Consider the following 18,472-nt stretch of genomic DNA (forward strand, 5'->3'; position numbering starts at 1 on the left):
GTCGGTTAAGCATCCGACTTCAGCTCAGGTCATGATTTCACAATCCGTGAGTTCAAGCCCCGTGTCAGGCTCTGTGCTGACAGCTCAGAGCCTGGAGCCTGCTTCGGATTCTGTGTCTCCCTCTCTCTCTGCCCCTCCCCTGCTCATGCTCTGTCTCAAAAATAAATAAAAACATTAAAAAAAAATTTAATAACTGACTTGGAAGTAGTAAGCACTCAGTAAATTTTAGCCATTATGATCATTGTCATTATTATACTCATTTTCTACTTAGTTCAACCAACGCAAAGTTAAGAATAGTCAAATAGCATTCTTTATAGGAATATAACAAAGAAGATAAAAACAATATATGATTCTGACTTTCACTTGGTCAGCTTAGACCAAGTGTTTGGTATCTTTTCTTTCTTTCTGTTCTAAGAAGGTGATAAAAATACTTGAAGAAAAATACTTTAATCCAAGCAGATTTGGTGGATATCTTGTCTAAGCTTGATTAATCTATTAATCCCTCACAGAGGGATATGGTCTCTCATACCATATAGGTATGGTATGAGTTTCCCAGCTTTGCGAGTTCTTCTCTGGTTCCTGTCCCCCTAGAGGAAGTCACTACTCTATTTTGCCTTCAAGGAATCCTTTCCTGGACATTAGCAACCTTCTGTTGATCTTTTGGAAATCATATTTCCCCTCTGCTCAGACAGGCTTGAGAAATGTCTGTCCATATCTTCTCTCTTTCTCTGTGACCTGCTAACTTACCGGAAATGTATTCTTACCTAGTTATGAATACCATTTCTACTTTTCTTGACTCTCAGTTTATTGAACGTGGCATCTAGTCCCAGTTTTACTAGTTCATGTTCTGTTCATGGTAAATAATAGCAATTCTCTGTCCAAAAGCAAATTCCTCATCCCCTTTTGTTTCAGACCTCCTCTTCCCACATCTTTGCTCCCTTTTTCAACTGCCCACTATATTCAAAACATTCCTCGCTCAGATTTTCACTTCCCTGCTTATTATTTCCCTTGCTTCTCTTGTATGACTCATTATTCAGGTGACTTCATATATACTCCTTTCCATGGAATTAACCTTCTAGGATTCTTTAAAACTTCATGGTGCCAGAATATCAGTTAACAGCTATGTTTTCTACTAAGAGAAAAAGGCATGTTCTCCTCCAGTCTTCCAACACAAAGTTCAGCTTTCTAAAAAATCTAGAGGAGAGAGGTGGTTGTACATTTATCATACTTGGGATACTGTAGAACCATCATTGTGCTTGACTAAGGAAATCACTGTTCAGTGAGATCACTTTTCTGTCAGCCACAGGGAAAGAACTATGCGGGAAATGTGTATTGTTTTCTATTGGAGTCAGCAGACATGAGATGGATAGCTGCCAACCTCCATTCCCAAATAGCTGCTTCACGTATTTTCAAACAAGAATAGACTGTGTTCCAACAACAGCAACTCAGGCATGCGTGAAGACAGCAGGACATTGGTGTGTGAACAGGAGACCGTAGGAAAATGGGACTGATTCTCTTCAGTGTTTTTTAAGATACTATACCAGTCTCAGGACACCTGGGTGCCTCAGTTGGTTAAACATCCAACTTCAGCTCAGATCATGATCTCGCAGTTCAGGATTTTGAGCCCCATGTTGGGCTGTCTGCTGTCAGCACAGAACCCGCTTCGGATCCTCTGTCTCCCTCTCTCTTTACCCCTCCCCTGCTCGCTCACACGCACGTGCGCACGTTCTCTGTCTCTGTCTTTCAAAAATAAAATTTAAAAAACATTAAAAAAAAAAAAGGTACTATACCAGTCTCCCTTTAATAAGCTTTCCATTAAGCTTATCTATTTTTAAATGAAAAGTAACTAACACTAATGGTGTAAAGGAAATGCAAACATAGCAGCTAAGGATTGAAATATTTGACCACAGGGGCACCTGGGTGGCTCAGTCGGTTAAGCATCCTACTTCGGTTCAGGTCATGATCTCGCAGTGAGTTTGAGCCCCACGTCAGGCTCTGTGCTAACAGCTCAGAGCCTGGATCCTGCTTCAGATTCTGTGTCTTCTCTCTATGCCCCTCCCATGCTCATGCTCTTTCTCTGTCTCTCAATAATAAACAATTAAAAAAAAATTTTTTTTAATATATTTGACCACAGCTACTAGCTTTTTCTTCAATCTCAAAGAAGTTTGGAGATTGAGATCTTCCCCGTGTCTTATCCCTTTTCTAACTTGCTGAGTGACCTCAGAAAACTTATTTGGGGAGCACCTGGGTGGCTCAGTTGGTTAAGCATCAGAATTTGACTCGGGTCATGATCTCACAGTTCGTGAGTTGGAGCCCCGCATCAGGCTCTGTGCTGACAGAAGCTGGAGCCTGCTTCAGATTCTGTGTCTGCCTCTAACCCACTCGCATTCTGTCTCTCTGTCAAAAATGAATGAACATTAAAAAAAAAATTTTTAAGTGTTAATTGAGACTACTAGGAATGATTTTATAGGAGAGCAAAAAATGTGATTAAGCAATTTATTAGTAGGATTAAGTTAAACTACATTTTCCATAAAATTTGTTTTCGTTAATCTGCTATTCATCACATTTGTTTGGACTAATTTCTTTGGATTTCTAAAGAAAATAGAACATTTATTTTATTCAGAGCTCAAAATTTATTCTTTAGGAGGAAACCAAGCTAGTAAAGAAGACTCAGTCTTGAATACATGATCTTCATATGACTTCTGGAGATTGATATTGCCCAAAATTTGGGGGGTATATTAACCTTGAAAGTGCCGACATGCATTTCTAGTTGCAGATTCTCCTGAAAAATGTCCCAGTTCACTAGCACCATTTCTATAGTGATAATGGGGAATTGCCAGGAAAAGCAGCAGAAAAAGTGAACAAACACTGGAACCCCGGGGCTTGTATTTATTTCACAGTTTTAGTAACGTGAGACCCACGGGACCCCATGAGACCCCTTCATCCTTTCCCAGTGCCTTGTGCAGAAAGTGAAGAGAAAGACACAACCTCTATTTCTCTCACCTTCTTCAAGTCTCATTTCATATATAGGTTGCTTTTTGCCACATTCGTATGGTGGAAATCCTTTCTCTTCCAATGAGCAGCAACCTCTGGCTTCTAGGTCAATAAATGTCATTCACTGGGAAGAATAACATATACAGAGTGGAGTTGAAGCCTAGTAAGCCTGCATATGTTTTATTATGCGGATCAAAACAACTCACCAAGGGAGAGTATTAAAAATGGAACCAAAAAGGGATGCCTGGGTGGCTCAGTCGGTTGAGCATCCAACTTCGGCTCAGGTCATGATCTGACAGTCCGTGAGTTCGAGCCCCGCATCAGGCCCTGGGCTGACAGCTCACAGCCTGGAGCTGCTTCGGGTTCTGTGTCTCCCTCTCTCTCTGTCCCTCCTCCACTCGTGCTCTGTCTCTCTCACTCTCCAAAATGAATAAATGTTTAAAAAAAAATTTTTTTTAAAAATGGAAGCAAATGTAAGGCACCTTAAAGTGCATCTGGATGTTGACAATCAGGTATAAATTAGACTAATACAGGATTTTCCTAAGGTGACCTTACAAGGACTTTTATGCAGCTCTTAGAGATTTTCTTTCAGTGTTTACATAAAGGTTTTTTTCTCAATTGTACGTATTTTCCTGTATCTTTGTGCTATTCTCTTTCCCTTTCTAACAAATAATAACTCTTGCTACTGTTCCTTCCCCAGAATACGACCACCAGGCCTGTGTCTTTACCTGTATGCTATCTGCTTGGGAACTGCCACTTAGAAGCAGTGTGAAAATTTTCCCACTTCCATATTTATAAAGCAGTATTTTTTATAGTACTCCGTTTTTCTTTGTAGAATTCACTCGAGAAGTAACAGACACACAGATGCCACTTGTTGCTCCTGTCATCCTCCCAGAGATGTATAAGATCTTCACTATGGCCGAGGTATGCAATCTCAGCTCCAGGATCACAGCAAGTAAGAGCTGCTTAGGTTCTGGTCAGCCTCCACATCTCGTGTGGGAGACTGTTATATTTGCGGCGATCCCCACACCTAAAGACCAGAACGGGCAGAGATCTGAATCTGGGTTAACCTTAGAACCTTCACATATAACTGCAGGGGCCAGCCTTTGATAAGGGAGTGAGAGAGCTGCATTGTTTCTTCACATTATGATCTCATAGCTCCTGGTACCCTGCATCCCCTGAGCACCTAGTGCTTTGTGCTCCCTCTATCCTCTCATTACGGCATCCTGCCTCGTTACGGCACCTCAGTCAACTGTGTGGAAGCAGTCTATCACTGCATTGCCCATAATAGGTTTATAATATACTGTATATGTGTTTGATTACCGTATATACAAATGGTGACTCATTCACAATAAACTATGAGTGCCCAGTGGGTAATGTTTTAACCTCCCTACTTCACTCTGCCCCCAGTCAAGGGTCTATCTTTTGAAAGAAATACGTTGACTGTGTTGAGATTTCAAGCAGTGCCAAGCCTAATATTTTTAATAAAATCAGACCACAGAGGCCTACATATATAGGCTAATTCCAGTGAATTCTAACGTTCTGCTGGCTTTTATTCTCTGAATTACAGAGAATATCCGTATCTGCTGGATATGAGTGGATGGTGTTTCCGATCTCTCTAGGAATCCAGTCCCATGTCAGATTGAGAAGTCCTAGTTTTTCTTCTGACCCCAGATATGCAAACATAGACACAGACATACCTATCTCAGGGCTCTGCTGTAACTTTTCCCAGGTGTATGGTATTCGAACCCGTTCCCGAGCTGTGGAGATTTTTACCACTTGTGCCCATATGATCTGTAACATGGAGGAATTGGAAAAGGTAAGGAAGCCTTTTGGTCACTAACAGACTTCATGCTTAAAAATCTTTATGCCTTCTGTTGGAGGCACAGCAGTGACTGATTTCATTTCAAGAGTCCAGAATGCATGCTAATTGTGGTTGCATTTAACATTTTGATTACATTTGTATATAATTTAGTTTCCTTTCATTTGAGCCTTATTTCTTCTGACACCTTATCCTGCATCTTTTCATATTAATCATCACCCAGAACTTGACTACTCTTTTATAGCCTTTTTTTTTGGTCTCACATGAGACAAAGCTAGCTGAAAAACACCAATCCCTGTCATTCCAAAGTAGTTTTGAAAAGTTGGTCTTGTACAATAACTTTTAAGAAGGCCGTGGTGAGGAACTGCAGGTGTTAGAGAAGGAAATATGAAATCTTGGGTAGCACTTCCAGTGACTTGATAGCTGTACTTTTCTGATTGGAACCTGAGCCCAGAGAATTCTTTCGATGCCTCAGATCTTGGTGTTTGATATGTGCATTGAAGCCATTGATTTATAAGTATGTTCAATATTGACTGGTTTGTTACCAGGGTGCAGCCAAAGTTCTGATCTTTCCTGTGGTGCAGCAGTTCACAGAGGCTTTTGTTCAGGCCCTCCAGATACCAGATGGCCCCACATCTGACAGTGGGTTTAAGATGGAAGTCCTAAAGGTAAATATTTACTACCGTTGAGGTACTTGGAGTTTTAGAGGATGGTCTGAAATCATTGGTTTTTCTCCTCCATCACTTGTAACTCTCAGGTGTTTTTTCTCTGTAATTTCTCAGGCAGTGACAGCCCTGGTGAAAAACTTCCCAAAGCACATGGTGTCCTCCATGCAACAGATTCTGCCTATTGTCTGGAACACCCTAACTGAGAGTGCAGCTTTATATCCTTTTCAGAAAGCTTGAGGGACCTGCTGCCACCTATAGTCGGGAATCTAGCACTGGGTCTTGCATTCATATGACTCCACTTTTTTAAATGACTTTTTTAAAGTATCTGCTCTTAGTGTTGGAATGTGTAACATTCTCTTGTAGAATATATGTAAAGCAGACTCCAAATTCTATTTCTTTACTCTTCATCATACTTATGTGAGGACAGAAGTAAATTACACAGAAGAAGTAGAAGATCCTGTGGATTCTGATGGTATGTAGTTTATCTGATCTTAACAGATACACCACTCGGTGAGGAAAGGGCTCTAGGAAAGGAAAAAAGCCAGAGACAGATAATAGCGGTAACGTAGAGGCTTCACTCTCGTAAGTTAAGTTTTCTAGTTGAGTTTCCTTTCAGTGTATTAGATGTGGGGAAATGAGACATTGAAAATCTTTAATCTGTTCCTCAAAGGCATTTGCATAAATCTCATAAAATAGAATTTCTGATTTAGAAGAGATACCTTAAAGGCCATCTAATCCAGCCTACTTCTTTGTGGCAGATGATATTTTCATTTCTGTTTTAATATTTTTTAAGTGTTTCAAATCAAAAATAGACATGCTGGAAGATATATTCAGTGTTTCTGATTCTTTTGCTTAAGAAACCAAAGAATCTTTGATATTCTCAAAGTTCCTTTCTTTGACTCCTTAGCGTCCCTCTTTGTTCCCTTGGGAATAAAAATTAGCAAGGACTGTAAATATTCATTAATTTACCAAGATAATGTAGTTCATTTCCAGCATACATGCTGTCCTTTTGTTTGCTTGTCATTAAAATCTTCTCTTGTGTATTTCCTGTAGGTGAAGTCCTGGGCTTTGAAAATCTCGTCTTTAGCATTTTTGAGTTTGTCCATGCTCTCCTAGAAAATAGCAAATTCAAAAGCACTGTTAAGAAAGCCTTGCCTGAGTTGATTTACTATATAATCCTGTACATGCAAATCACTGAGGAACAGGTAAATGATATTTGGGAGACAGTTACCAGCTTCTTTTTAGAAAGTGCAACTTGAATGTGAGATCTAGGTCAAGTGAACAGTTTTATTTCTAAAAATAGACACTAGAAGAATAACTTCATGTGAAGTTCTAGGAAAGCTTTTTTTTTTTTTTTTTTTTTAATATTTGTTTATTTCTGCGAGAGAGCGAGAGACTGCACGCAGGTGCACATGCAAGCAGGGGAGGGGCAGAGAGAGAAAGAATCCCAAGCAGGCTCTGCACTGCCAGCACAGAGCCCAATGTGGGCCTCAAACTCACAAAGCGTAAGATCATGATCTGAGCCGAAGTCAGATGCTCAACTGACTGAGCCACCCAGGTACCCCTCTAGGAAATCTCTGGGTTCTGTGGTTTTATTAACTCCTATATTAGATAATTGGACTTTGCGAATACTTTTACTTTTGCTTCCATACTACCACTAACCAAAGACCCTGGTTTCTGGAAGAATCTATTCCTTCTCTATAAATACTGACATATAGAGATCATTAGCCTGGTTGTTGGGTCAGTAGACTAGAAAGGAGCATTAAAAAAATAAGATAATGCCTCTCTTATATAAATAGCACAAGAATCGACATAATTTTCACATTAAATATTCTATCAGACCTAATATAGTCAAATATATTCAAAGTTGATCTATCAGAAAGTGAAAGCTGGTTAAAAGTAGCAGAGAACTAGTAATCAGCTCAGTGTCTACTAGAGAGCAGTAACTTTTGTTACTTGCCTTGGTAAAGGATTTACTTCTCTACATCAAAGAGAAAAGACTGAGGCTAGAGTTCCGTTCAAGATAAAAACAAACAAAAGAGGGTGCCTGGCTGGCTCAGTCGGTGGAGCATGTGACACTTGGTCTCGCGGTTGTGAGTTCAAGCCCTACGTTGTATGTAGAGACTGCTTAAAAATAAAATCTTTAAAAAATAATAATAAATGAAAACAAAAGGTTGAAATCTTCTGGGTGTGTGGATGAAAAAAGGGAACATATGAACCAGATTGGCAACCTCACAAAGACCTAACTGCATCATCCTTTCAGATTAAAGTATGGACAGCCAACCCCCAACAGTTTGTTGAAGATGAAGATGATGATACTTTCTCCTATACTGTTAGGATTGCAGCTCAAGACCTATTGCTTGTAAGTGGGTTCCCTTGATACTTGAACCAGAATATCCTAACCAATCACTTGAACGTTCCCTCTTCTTTGTAGACAACTAACCCAAGTTGAGCAGTGTTATTGAGTGACTTTATCTTAGACTTCTTTGAGGATAATAAATTTTTTTTTTCAACGTTTATTTATTTTGGGGACAGAGAGAGACAGAGCATGAACGGGGGAGGGGCAGAGAGAGAGGGAGACACAGAATCGGAAACAGGCTCCAGGCTCCGAGCCATCAGCCCAGAGCCCGATGCGGGGTTCGAACTCACGGACCGCGAGATCGTGACCTGGCTGAAGTCGGACGCTTAACCGACTGCGCCACCCAGGCGCCCCACTTTGAGGATAATAAAAGAGCTTCTCAAATGAAGTTTGAGACTCGGGAATTCCAAAGTCATTCCTGCTGGTTTGGGTTTACAAGTAAATATTAGATGTAAAAATTGTGCAGAGGATAAAGTGTTCTAATAAGGGTAATTGAATCAGGAACATTCAGTTTAATTCACTCTTAAGCCAGAATTTGTAGCATAAACCAGATGTTGGCAAACATTTTTAAAAAATTAGATTACTGAGAGATGAACATCCAAACAAACATCTGCTGTTTTCTTTGGCTCTCACTAGAGCATAGAATTGTCTCTGGGTTGAAGTTGTGTGAAGAAACTGCCTCTTGTGTTCTGTTGGGTGAGAGGTTCTCATTATTAGCGAACTCACTTCTCATTACCTTTAGTATTTCTAAGGCACCTATGAAAGATCACAACTAAGTTTCAGTTCGTAGATTAGCCTTTTATTTCTACAGTCAAGCTCCCAGAATAAATAAATAAGCTTCATTCGAGGCTGAATTAATCATTGCTTACTTATACTCTGCTCAATATAGCCAGAGAGCTTTACATTTTGTTAGCTTTACAAGGCTAGGCACTGCAGAAATACTACTTTAATTCCATTAAAGACCCTGAATTAATAAGGGTTATATTTTTAATATGCCTAATTGGGACTTGGCATGTATGTGTGAATGAGCGTGAACCATTGAGTTTGCAATTAAATTTGCAGTTTGCAATTAAGATGGGTTTAATTGCACAGATAGGTTTATTAGCCCTCCCCTCTCTCCCTAGGCTGTGGCCACTGATTTCCAGAATGAGAGTGCAGCAGCCCTGGCTGCTGCAGCCACCCGGCACTTACAAGAGGCTGAGCAAACCAAAAACAGCGGCACCGAACACTGGTAAGAGTGAGCAACTGATACTTAACTTAGGGACATGTTCTGGGCATCAGATCTGAGGCAGATCCTTGCTTTGAATCATGTGTTTTAAAGCCATTCTCCCAACCTTAAAATAATTGGTTAAGATGCTTTTATTGTACCCCTTGATTCTGAAAGCCTTGAAGGGAAGGACCTTTACTTTGTTTTTAATTAGAAAAATCTGTTATTAAATTTCCCTGTTTTCAGCTGTAGGTTTAGATTAGAAGGGCAGATAAATGTCCCTTTTGGGTCAGATTGTGCTGGACTACCCATTCATGTTTCTACTTCCTTCAGGTGTCTTTTTGGCAGTGTAGTTTGTTTTACCAGGCTATGGTATCACTTTTGCAGGTGGAAGATACATGAGGCATGCATGCTTGCCCTTGGCTCAGTGAAGTCCATCATCACTGACAGTGTGAAGAATGGCAGGATCCATTTTGACATGCATGGGTTCCTGACCAATGTCATCCTTGCAGACCTCAACCTCTCAGGTACATTTTAGTACAATGCCAGGATTCACGCCTGTCATCAACTCAGTTATATTGTTCATTTAGATAGGTAGGCCAGATATTCATGTGTCCTTAGGGTGGAAAATTCTTTTCCACCCTAGAGCTTGAACTCCTCTAAACTTCTTTTTTTTTTTTTTATTTTATAAAATTTTTTTTTTTCAACGTTTATTTATTTTTGGGACAGAGAGAGACAGAGCACGAACGGGGGAGGGTCAGAGAGAGAGGGAGACACAGAATCGGAAACAGGCTCCAGGCTCTGAGCCATCAGCCCAGAGCCCGACGCGGGGCTCGAACTCACGGACCGCGAGATCGTGACCTGGCTGAAGTCGGACACTTAACCGACTGCGCCACCCAGGCGCCCCGACTCATCTAAACTTCTAACACAGCCTAGAGACCGTGGCTCAAGCTTTACCAACAAAGATACTGATATTGCCACATTCATAATTTTTCCACTCTGTTTACTTCCCTTCCATATCTGTGCTCACATTTATGGATGGTTTTGGCATTTGAATAGGATGCAGATTTGGTTGCTGTACCTTGAGAATTTTGGCTTGAGTTCTGTCATTATTAAGTCCAAACTACCTTTAGACAGTTTATGTCAGTGTCATTCTTCCTGTTTGTTTCCTGTCTTTTTTCTCAAACTTTATTCTTGGCCAATATCCAGATAATTAGAATGTTCCCTTCTCATGTTCATGTTAGCTACTTGCCTTAAAAAAAAAAAAAGTAGGCTCTACTATATTAGATTTATTTCTCCAGCAATGTAGAGCAGTCATTAAGAATCATCATTTCTCTCTTTGCCATCTTCAGCTACATTGTTTCTGCCTATGCCATGCCTTATTCTGATCCTTAGAGACTTCCCCCATTACAAAAGGTCATCTTTGCTTTGTCCAAATATGTAAATCACGGGACATGTGGCATTGTTTGCTCTATTCTCAATCCGTTCACTTGCCTCTCACTCGTAGGCTAGCCGTTTGAGTAGCTGAAGCCATTTGAAAGCATTCTACTCTGACTCTAAATAGGTAATCTATTACAAGATATGTGTGGCATCACCTCCATTCTCTGAATCACAGAATTAAAGTGGTTGAACATCCAGAGCTCAGACCCATTGGGAATATCCTTTTTCACTCTATACTTAACTTACACTGGTGAATATGTTTTCTTTTTTCATACTAGAATATAAGGTGTCTGAAAATAGAAATCATGTCTAATACATGTTTGTATCCCTCAATGCTTTGCATATAATAGACATTTCATAATTATGTGTTGAATGAAAGTGTTCAAAGTTCTCAAATCCATCAACATATTTTTTATAGAATTTACCCTGGTAAAGAACCTTCAAAAATTCGTGGAGACTTGAGAATATTTACAATTGAGACAGTTGTCCTGCCTACAGTTAAAAACTTTTCTACACCAGCCATTCTCAAGCTTTCTGGTGTCAGGACCTCTTTGCTCTCTTAAAAATTATCAGTGGTCCGAAAGAGATTTTTGTGTGAATTTTCTGTCAATACTTAACATATTAAAAATTAAAACAGAAGTTTCTAAAACACAAGAATTGCAAGCATACATTTCATTAGCTGTCAGAGCTGTGGTGTCAGCACATCAGATGACCTCTGGAAAACTCCACTGTACACTTGAGAAGGAGTGAGAGTGAAAAAGATGGATAATGTCTTGATATCACCATGAAAGTTTTAACTTTTGGGACTCCCAAGAGTCCCTAGACCATACTTTGAGAGCTGCTACTCTGTATTACATAAATTAGCATGTATTTTAAATTATATGAATGGCACAGGTTGTTAGGTTCTGCTCAATAATTCTCATCAACTACATGTTTACAAGTAACTAAGTTAAGCCCTGTGACAAGCTGAGTAAGTATAGTCTCTGTCATCAGGCAGGTTATAGTAAGCAGGGGCAGGGGTGGGGCTGGGGGGGGGTAGTAGTCGTCTTACACTGGTGGCTGGAATATCCAACAAAATATGCTACATGTAAGAAAGCTAAAGACATAGGATTACAGCAGCACAGAGATAGTTAGGATTACTTTAGCCCAAGAAGTCAGTTCGGTTATGCAAGTAGCAGTGAATGTGTTGGCCTATATACAAAGCACAGAAATGGCAAAGTAAGATGTGAGTTGCTGGGAGGGGTGTATGGTTGAGTTTAGAAGGCATAAAGGGAAATCACAGGTAATGCTAGTCATTGACCTCAGGGAGTGTTGAATATAAGGCTTAACTAAAATGGTCTTGGGGCACCTGGGTGGCGCAGTCAGTTGAGCGTCCGACTTCAGCCAGGTCACGATCTCGCGGTCCGTGAGTTCGAGCCCCGCGTCGGGCTCTGGGCTGATGGCTTGGAGCCTGGAGTCTGTTTCCGATTCTGTGCCTCCCTCTCTCTCTGCCCCTCGCCCATTCATGCTCTGTCTCTCTCTGTCCCAAAAATAGATGGACGTTGAAAAAAAAAAAAAAATTTAAAATGGTCTTTATTTGGTAGACTATGGAATTTATTGATAGATACTAAATAATGACAGAACTATGATTTACAATGTTCCAACGATGGTCCAAGAGTAGGAACAACTGGCAATGGAGAAGACATTTAGAGGACTAACTAGTAGTGCAGGTAAAGGATAATGAGAGCTAGGGATGGGAATGAGGGAGGTAAGTCCTTTTAGCCTAAGAATATTCAATATCTACTTTGCAAATAGTGCAAAGTGAAACTGGGAAAATGATTCTGTACCAAAGGTCATATATTTGCTTTTATCTTATAAGGTCATGCTTTTTCCTTGAGTAAGTTGTATATATTATGTAGTATCCAGTTACTGTGACAAGTTGCGGATGGAGGTGGGAAGGAGAAAGGGCAAGTAACAGAACCTTTTTATTGTTCAACCCCTAATTGGTCTCTCTTCCTCCCAGTGTCTCCTTTTCTCTTGGGCCGGGCACTTTGGGCTGCCAGTCGGTTCACTGTTGCTATGTCTCCTGAATTGATCCAGCAGTTTCTACAGGCAACAGTTAGTGGTCTTCATGAGACACAACCCCCATCCGTTCGAATATCTGCTGTGAGAGCCATCTGGGGGTGAGTACACCACCTTAGGGTGTTACACGCTACTGAAGAGAAAATTACTCAAAGTAGAAGTCCCAAACAGCATTTGACCAGTAGATTATGTTGCTTAGAAATTTCTGATGAAGATCTCCTACAAAATGGTGAGTGGAGAGGGAAAGAAACCATATCAGGAACGTGGCATCAAGAGATAAATAACATGCATAGGATTGCACATTAAAGAATTATAGAAGTGGGATTAGAGCCAGGTCATTTTGTTGATTGATTTCTCTGTATTTGAAGTTAAGTTTGGGATAATGTAGCCTAGAAACACTGCTTCTTTTTTCCCAATTTTACCTCTTTTTCACAGCCAGTATACTAGTTGCTCAGCTAGTTATTTATTTATATTCCTACCAAGATCAGATGGAGCATTGTTGCTTTAACAAACATATTAAAGTCCAAACTTAAAAGTCTCAGTTGAATCCTAAAAACTACCTAAAATCCTAAAAGTACAAAATTCATCTTCTACCTATCTGCGCTGTCTTCTTACCTTTTGAAGCAGAGATTGAGATGTTGTGCATTATATATGTCTTTAGAAAGCATTGAAGGGAAATGATGTAAGCCAGATAACTGAATAAGACGCCCTTCACTAGTGTCTCTCCCTCAACAATAACTTGGCATCTTATGGTGGACAGCATGTCTTTGTGGGAGCTGTGAGACCCAGAGAGGAGACTGTGAAACCCCAGTGCCATCCAAAAACAAGGAGAGCCATTTTGAGAGGATGGGCCCACACCCCAGCAGCCGATACACCAACCCTAGCCCTGGCTGTAGCCTGAGACACAGCTCCATGCCCTTGAGGGCATGGCTACAGCCCCATTTGGCTTGGATTCTATCACCAGCACCACACACTAAGTACCCAGGAGAATCTTACCCAATTGTGTGTTGCATAATAGGAATACAGACCTCAATCCCAGATGTGGACCCTGAAGTAGCCCATGAACTGGCTCCACTCCCTTTCAGCTGTGGTCCTGGAGAACACAGATTTAGACAATCCACTCATGGATGAGGGAACCTCTGTGGAAGTTCAGGAGTCCAACAGAGGAATTCCAGCATACCACTGGGGCAGAAGAGTCCAACATTGGACACTTTGAAGGGGTCAGTCAATAAAGACTGGAGGAAGTAACTGTTACTTCACTTGTGAAGACAGCAATACAAGAAAGACTTCAAGGAACATGAAAAAATCAAAGAAACATGACACCACAAAAGGAACACAATAATTTTCTGGTAACTGACCCCAAAGATAGAAATCTATGATATACCTGATAAAGAATCCAAAAGAGCTATTTTAAGGAGCTCAGTGAGCTGTAAGAAAACAGAAAAACAAATTGATGAAATCAGAAAAACAATACATAAACAAAATGAGAAGTTCAACAAAGACAGAAATCATGAAAAAGAACCAAGCAGAAATTCTGGAGGTGAAGAATACGATGAATGAAAGAAAAAATGCAACAGAGACCATCAACAGCAGAACAACTCAAGCAGAGGAAAGAAAGAACCTGTAAGGTAGAAGACAAGACCTTGAAATTACCCACTCAAGGAGGTCAAAGAATAAAGAATGAAAAAGAATGAAGAAAACCTATGTGAACTTTGGGATACCATTAGGAGAAACAATCTGTGAATAAATTGGAGCCCCAGAAGTAGAGGTAGAGGGGGCAGAAAGCTTACTTACAGAAATAATGTCTGAGGGACACCTGGGGTCACTCAACAGGTTAAACATCAAACTCTTGATTTCAGCTTAGGTCATGATTTCATGGTTGTGAGATCAAGACCCACACTGGGCTTTGCACTGAGAATGGAGCCTGCTTGGGATTCTCTCTCTTCTTCTCTTTCTGTCTTTCTCCAAATAAATAAATAAACATTAGAAAGAAAGAAAGAGAGAGAGAGAGAGAGAGAGAGAGAGAGAGAGAGAGAAAGAAAGAAAGAAAGAAAGAAAGAAAGAAAGAAAGAAAAAGTGTCTGAGAACTTTCCAAATCTGAGGAGAAAGTGTACATCCAAGTTCATGAAGCTAATATTTCACCCCCAAATTTCAGTTTAAAGTGATCTCCAATATACATTATAATAAAACTGTCTAAAATCAAGTGAATTTTAAAGTAGAAAGAGAAAAAAATGTTCTCTCATACAAGGGAATCCCCGTAAGATTATCGGCTGATTTTGCATTAGAAACCTCACAGGCCTGGGGCACCTGGGTGGCGCAGTCGGTTAAGCGTCCGACTTCAGCCAGGTCACGATCTCGCGGTCCGTGGGTTCAAGCCCCGCGTCGGGCTCTGGGCTGATGGCTCAGAGCCTGGAGCCTGTTTCCGATTCTGTGTCTCCCTCTCTCTCTGCCCCTCCCCCGTTCATGCTGTGTCTCTCTCTGTCCCAAAAATAAATAAATGTTGAAAAAAAAATTTTTTTTAAAAAAAAAGAAACCTCACAGGCCAGAAGAGAATGGGATGATATATTCAAAGTACTGAAAATAAAAACTGCCAACCAAGAATATGCGGCAAAGATGTTCTTCGGGAACAAAGACAAGATAAAGTGTCTCAAACAAAGCTGAAGAAATTCTTCACCACTAGACCTACCTTACAAGAAGTGCTGAAAGGAATTCTTTAAGCTGAAATGAAATTAGTAATATGAAATATACTACACACTGGTAAAGATACGTATATAATCAGATTCAGAATGCTCTAATACTGTAACCTGGTGGTGTGTTAAACACTTAACTCTAAAAGTTAAAGGACAAAATAAATAGCTAAGTAACTTGTTAGTGAATATACACTATAAAAAGTGAAATTGTGATGTCAAAAACATGAGAGGGAATAAAGGGTAGAACTTTTGTATACAATCAGAGTTACCATTGTGAAATAAATGGTTATATCTATAAATGTTTTCTGTAAGCCTTAGAATAACCACAAAGCAAAAATCTACAATAGACAACAGAATCAAAACATTCCACTGGGAAATCATAAATTCACAAAGGAAGACAGCAAGAGAGGAAGAAAGGAACAAGGAAACTACAGAAGAGGAAATAATAAAGTGGCATTAGTAAGTCTTCACTTATCAAAAATTACTTTCAATGTAAATGGATTTAAATCTCTAATCAAAAGTCCAGAGTAGCTGAATGGATTTTTAAAAAGACCCAATTTATATACTACCTACAAGAGACTCCCTTCAAGACACATATGCTCAAAGTGAGGGGATGGAAAAACTATTCCATGCAAATAGAAACCAAAAGAAAGCAAGGGTAGCTGTATTTTTATCAGATAAAATAGACTTTAGCTCAAAAGCTGTACAAGAGACAAAAAAATATTGTTAGGTAATGATAAATGAGTTAATTCATCAAGATATACCAAATATATGTACATTTGACATTGGAGCACCTAAATATATTAAGCAAATACTAACGTCTGAAAGGAGAAATAGGGACACCTGGGTGCCTCAGTCAGCTCAGGTCATGATCTCAGAGTCATGGGATCAAGCCCCACATTGAACCCTGTGTCAGGCTCCACACTGACAGCATGGAGCCTGCTTGGGGTGTTTCTCTCTCTATCTCCCTCTCTCCCTCTCCCTCTCCCTCTCCCTCTCTCCCTTTCTCCATCTCTCCCTCTCTCCCTCTCTTCTTCTCTCCTTCTCTCCTTCTCTCCTTCTCCCCTTCTCCCTCTTCCTGTCTCTCCCTCTCCCTCTGCCCCTCTTCCCTGCTAGCATGTGTATGTGCTCTCTCTCTTGCTCTGTCTTTCTCATAAAATTTTTAAAAAGAGGGGGGCGGGTGGGGAGAAACAGACAATAATGTAGTAATCATAGGGGACTTCAGTACCCCACTTTCAACAATGGATAAATCATCCAAACAAATCAGTAAGGAGATATTGGCCTTTATACTTTTGACTACAGGCACCTAATAGATATATACAGAGTGCTCTGTCCAACAGCAGCAGAATACACGTTCTTCTCAAGCATGCATGGAACATTCTCCAGGAAAAGTCATGTGTTGGGTCACAAAACAAGTCCTAGGAAAACTATCTTTTCCAATCACAGTGAAATGACACTAGAAATCAGTTACAGGAGGAAAACTGGAAAATTCACAAATACATGAAAAATAACCACACACTCTTAAACAATCCATGGAAAGAAGAAATAGAAAAATAGAAAACTGTCTTGAAATAAACAAAAATGGAAATATAACATATCAAAACTTATGGGATGCAGCAAAATCAGTTTTAAGAGGGAAGTTTATAGAAGTAAACCTACATTAAGAATAAACAAACAAACAAAAAAATCTCAACCAAACTTTACATTTCAGGAACTAGAAAAAGAACAAACTAAGCTCAAAGTTAACCATAGGAAGATCAGAGCAAAAATAGAGACCAGGGAAATAATAGAAAAGACCAACTAAACTGAGAACTGTGTTTTCTGAAAAGACAAAACTGACTTACTCTAGCTAGACTAAAAAGAAATGAGAGGAGAACAGCTGTAAAATCAGAAATGAAAGAGGAGACATTACAACTGAATACCACAGAAATGAAACGGATCATAAAAGGCTACTATAAACAATTACATGCCAACAAACTGGACATCTGGAAGAAATGGAGAAATTCCTAGAAACCTATAGCTAACCAAGACTGAATCATGAAAAAATAAATAATCTGAACAGACCATTAACAACTAAGTTATTGGATCAGTAATCAGAAACTTCCCATAAAAGAAAAACCAGGACCAGATGAATTCTACCAGACATTTAAAGAATTGATAACAATCCTTGCTCAGACTTTTCCAAAAAACTTAAAAGGAGGGAGCACTCCCAAACTCATTTTATGAAGCCAGCATTATTCTGATACCAAAACCAGACAAGGACAGAACAAGAAAACTACAGGCCAATGTCCCTGATGAATATAGATGCAAAAGTCCTCAGCAAAATACTAGGAAACCAAATTCAACAGTACATTTAAAGGATCACACACTATGATCAAGTGGGATTCATCCCTGAGATGCAAGGATGGTTCCACATATATAAACCAATAAATGTGATATACCACTTAATAGAATGAAAGCTAAGAATCATACGATTATCTCAATAGATGTAGGAAAAGCATTTGATTAAATTCAATATCTATTCATGATAAAATCTTTCAACAGTGGGTATAGTAGGACCATATCTTAACACAATACAGGCCACTGTGACACATTCACAGCTAACATCATACTCAACAATGAAACTCTGGAATCTTTTCCTCTAAGATCAAGAATAAGACAAGGATGTCTGCTCTTACCATTCCTATTCAACATAGTACTGAAAGTTTTACCCAGAGCAGTTAGGAAAGAAAAGGGATCCAAATTGGAAAGGAAGATATAAAATTGTCTCTCTTTGCAGTTGTCATGATATTATAAATAGAAAACAGTAAAGACTCCACCAAAAAAACTGTTAGAACTGACAAGTGAATTCAGGAAAATTATGGGACAAAATATGCAAAACTTGGTTGCATTTCTAATAATGAAAAACATTTTTTAAAACAATGCTATTTATAATTGCATCAAAAACAATAAAACCTCAAAGAATAAATTTAACCAAGTAGGTGAAAGATTTATACCCTGAAAACTATATGACATTGAGTTGGGGCACCTGGCTGGCTCAGCTGGTTGAGCGTGTAACTCTTGATCTCAGGGTTGTAAGTTTGAGCCCCATGTATGGTGTAGAGATTACTTAAGAATAAAATCTTTTTTTAAAAAAGAAAACTAGGGGCGCCTGGGTGGCTCAGTCGGTTAAGCGTCCGACTTAGCTCAGGTCACGATCTCGCGGTCCAGGAGTTCGAGCCCCGCGTCGGG

General features: G+C 39.6%; 1 protein-coding gene across 1 annotated transcript in view; it reads left to right on the forward strand.

Annotated features, from left to right (window-relative positions):
- Positions 1 to 18,472, forward strand: part of IPO9 (importin 9) — a 58,332-nt gene that overhangs the window by 21,837 nt on the left and 18,023 nt on the right. Inside the window, exons 5-14 of the mRNA XM_040462259.1 lie at positions 3,830 to 3,918; positions 4,727 to 4,813; positions 5,365 to 5,484; positions 5,599 to 5,699; positions 5,898 to 5,956; positions 6,538 to 6,689; positions 7,748 to 7,846; positions 8,968 to 9,074; positions 9,438 to 9,577; positions 12,493 to 12,652. Coding sequence (XP_040318193.1) covers positions 3,830 to 3,918; positions 4,727 to 4,813; positions 5,365 to 5,484; positions 5,599 to 5,699; positions 5,898 to 5,956; positions 6,538 to 6,689; positions 7,748 to 7,846; positions 8,968 to 9,074; positions 9,438 to 9,577; positions 12,493 to 12,652 — 1,114 coding nt within the window. The remainder of the gene's footprint in view (positions 1 to 3,829; positions 3,919 to 4,726; positions 4,814 to 5,364; positions 5,485 to 5,598; positions 5,700 to 5,897; positions 5,957 to 6,537; positions 6,690 to 7,747; positions 7,847 to 8,967; positions 9,075 to 9,437; positions 9,578 to 12,492; positions 12,653 to 18,472) is intronic.

Source organism: Herpailurus yagouaroundi, unplaced genomic scaffold, assembly GCF_014898765.1.
Source record: "Herpailurus yagouaroundi ecotype Mexico unplaced genomic scaffold, PumYag 308, whole genome shotgun sequence".
Taxonomy (NCBI): domain Eukaryota; kingdom Metazoa; phylum Chordata; class Mammalia; order Carnivora; family Felidae; genus Herpailurus; species Herpailurus yagouaroundi.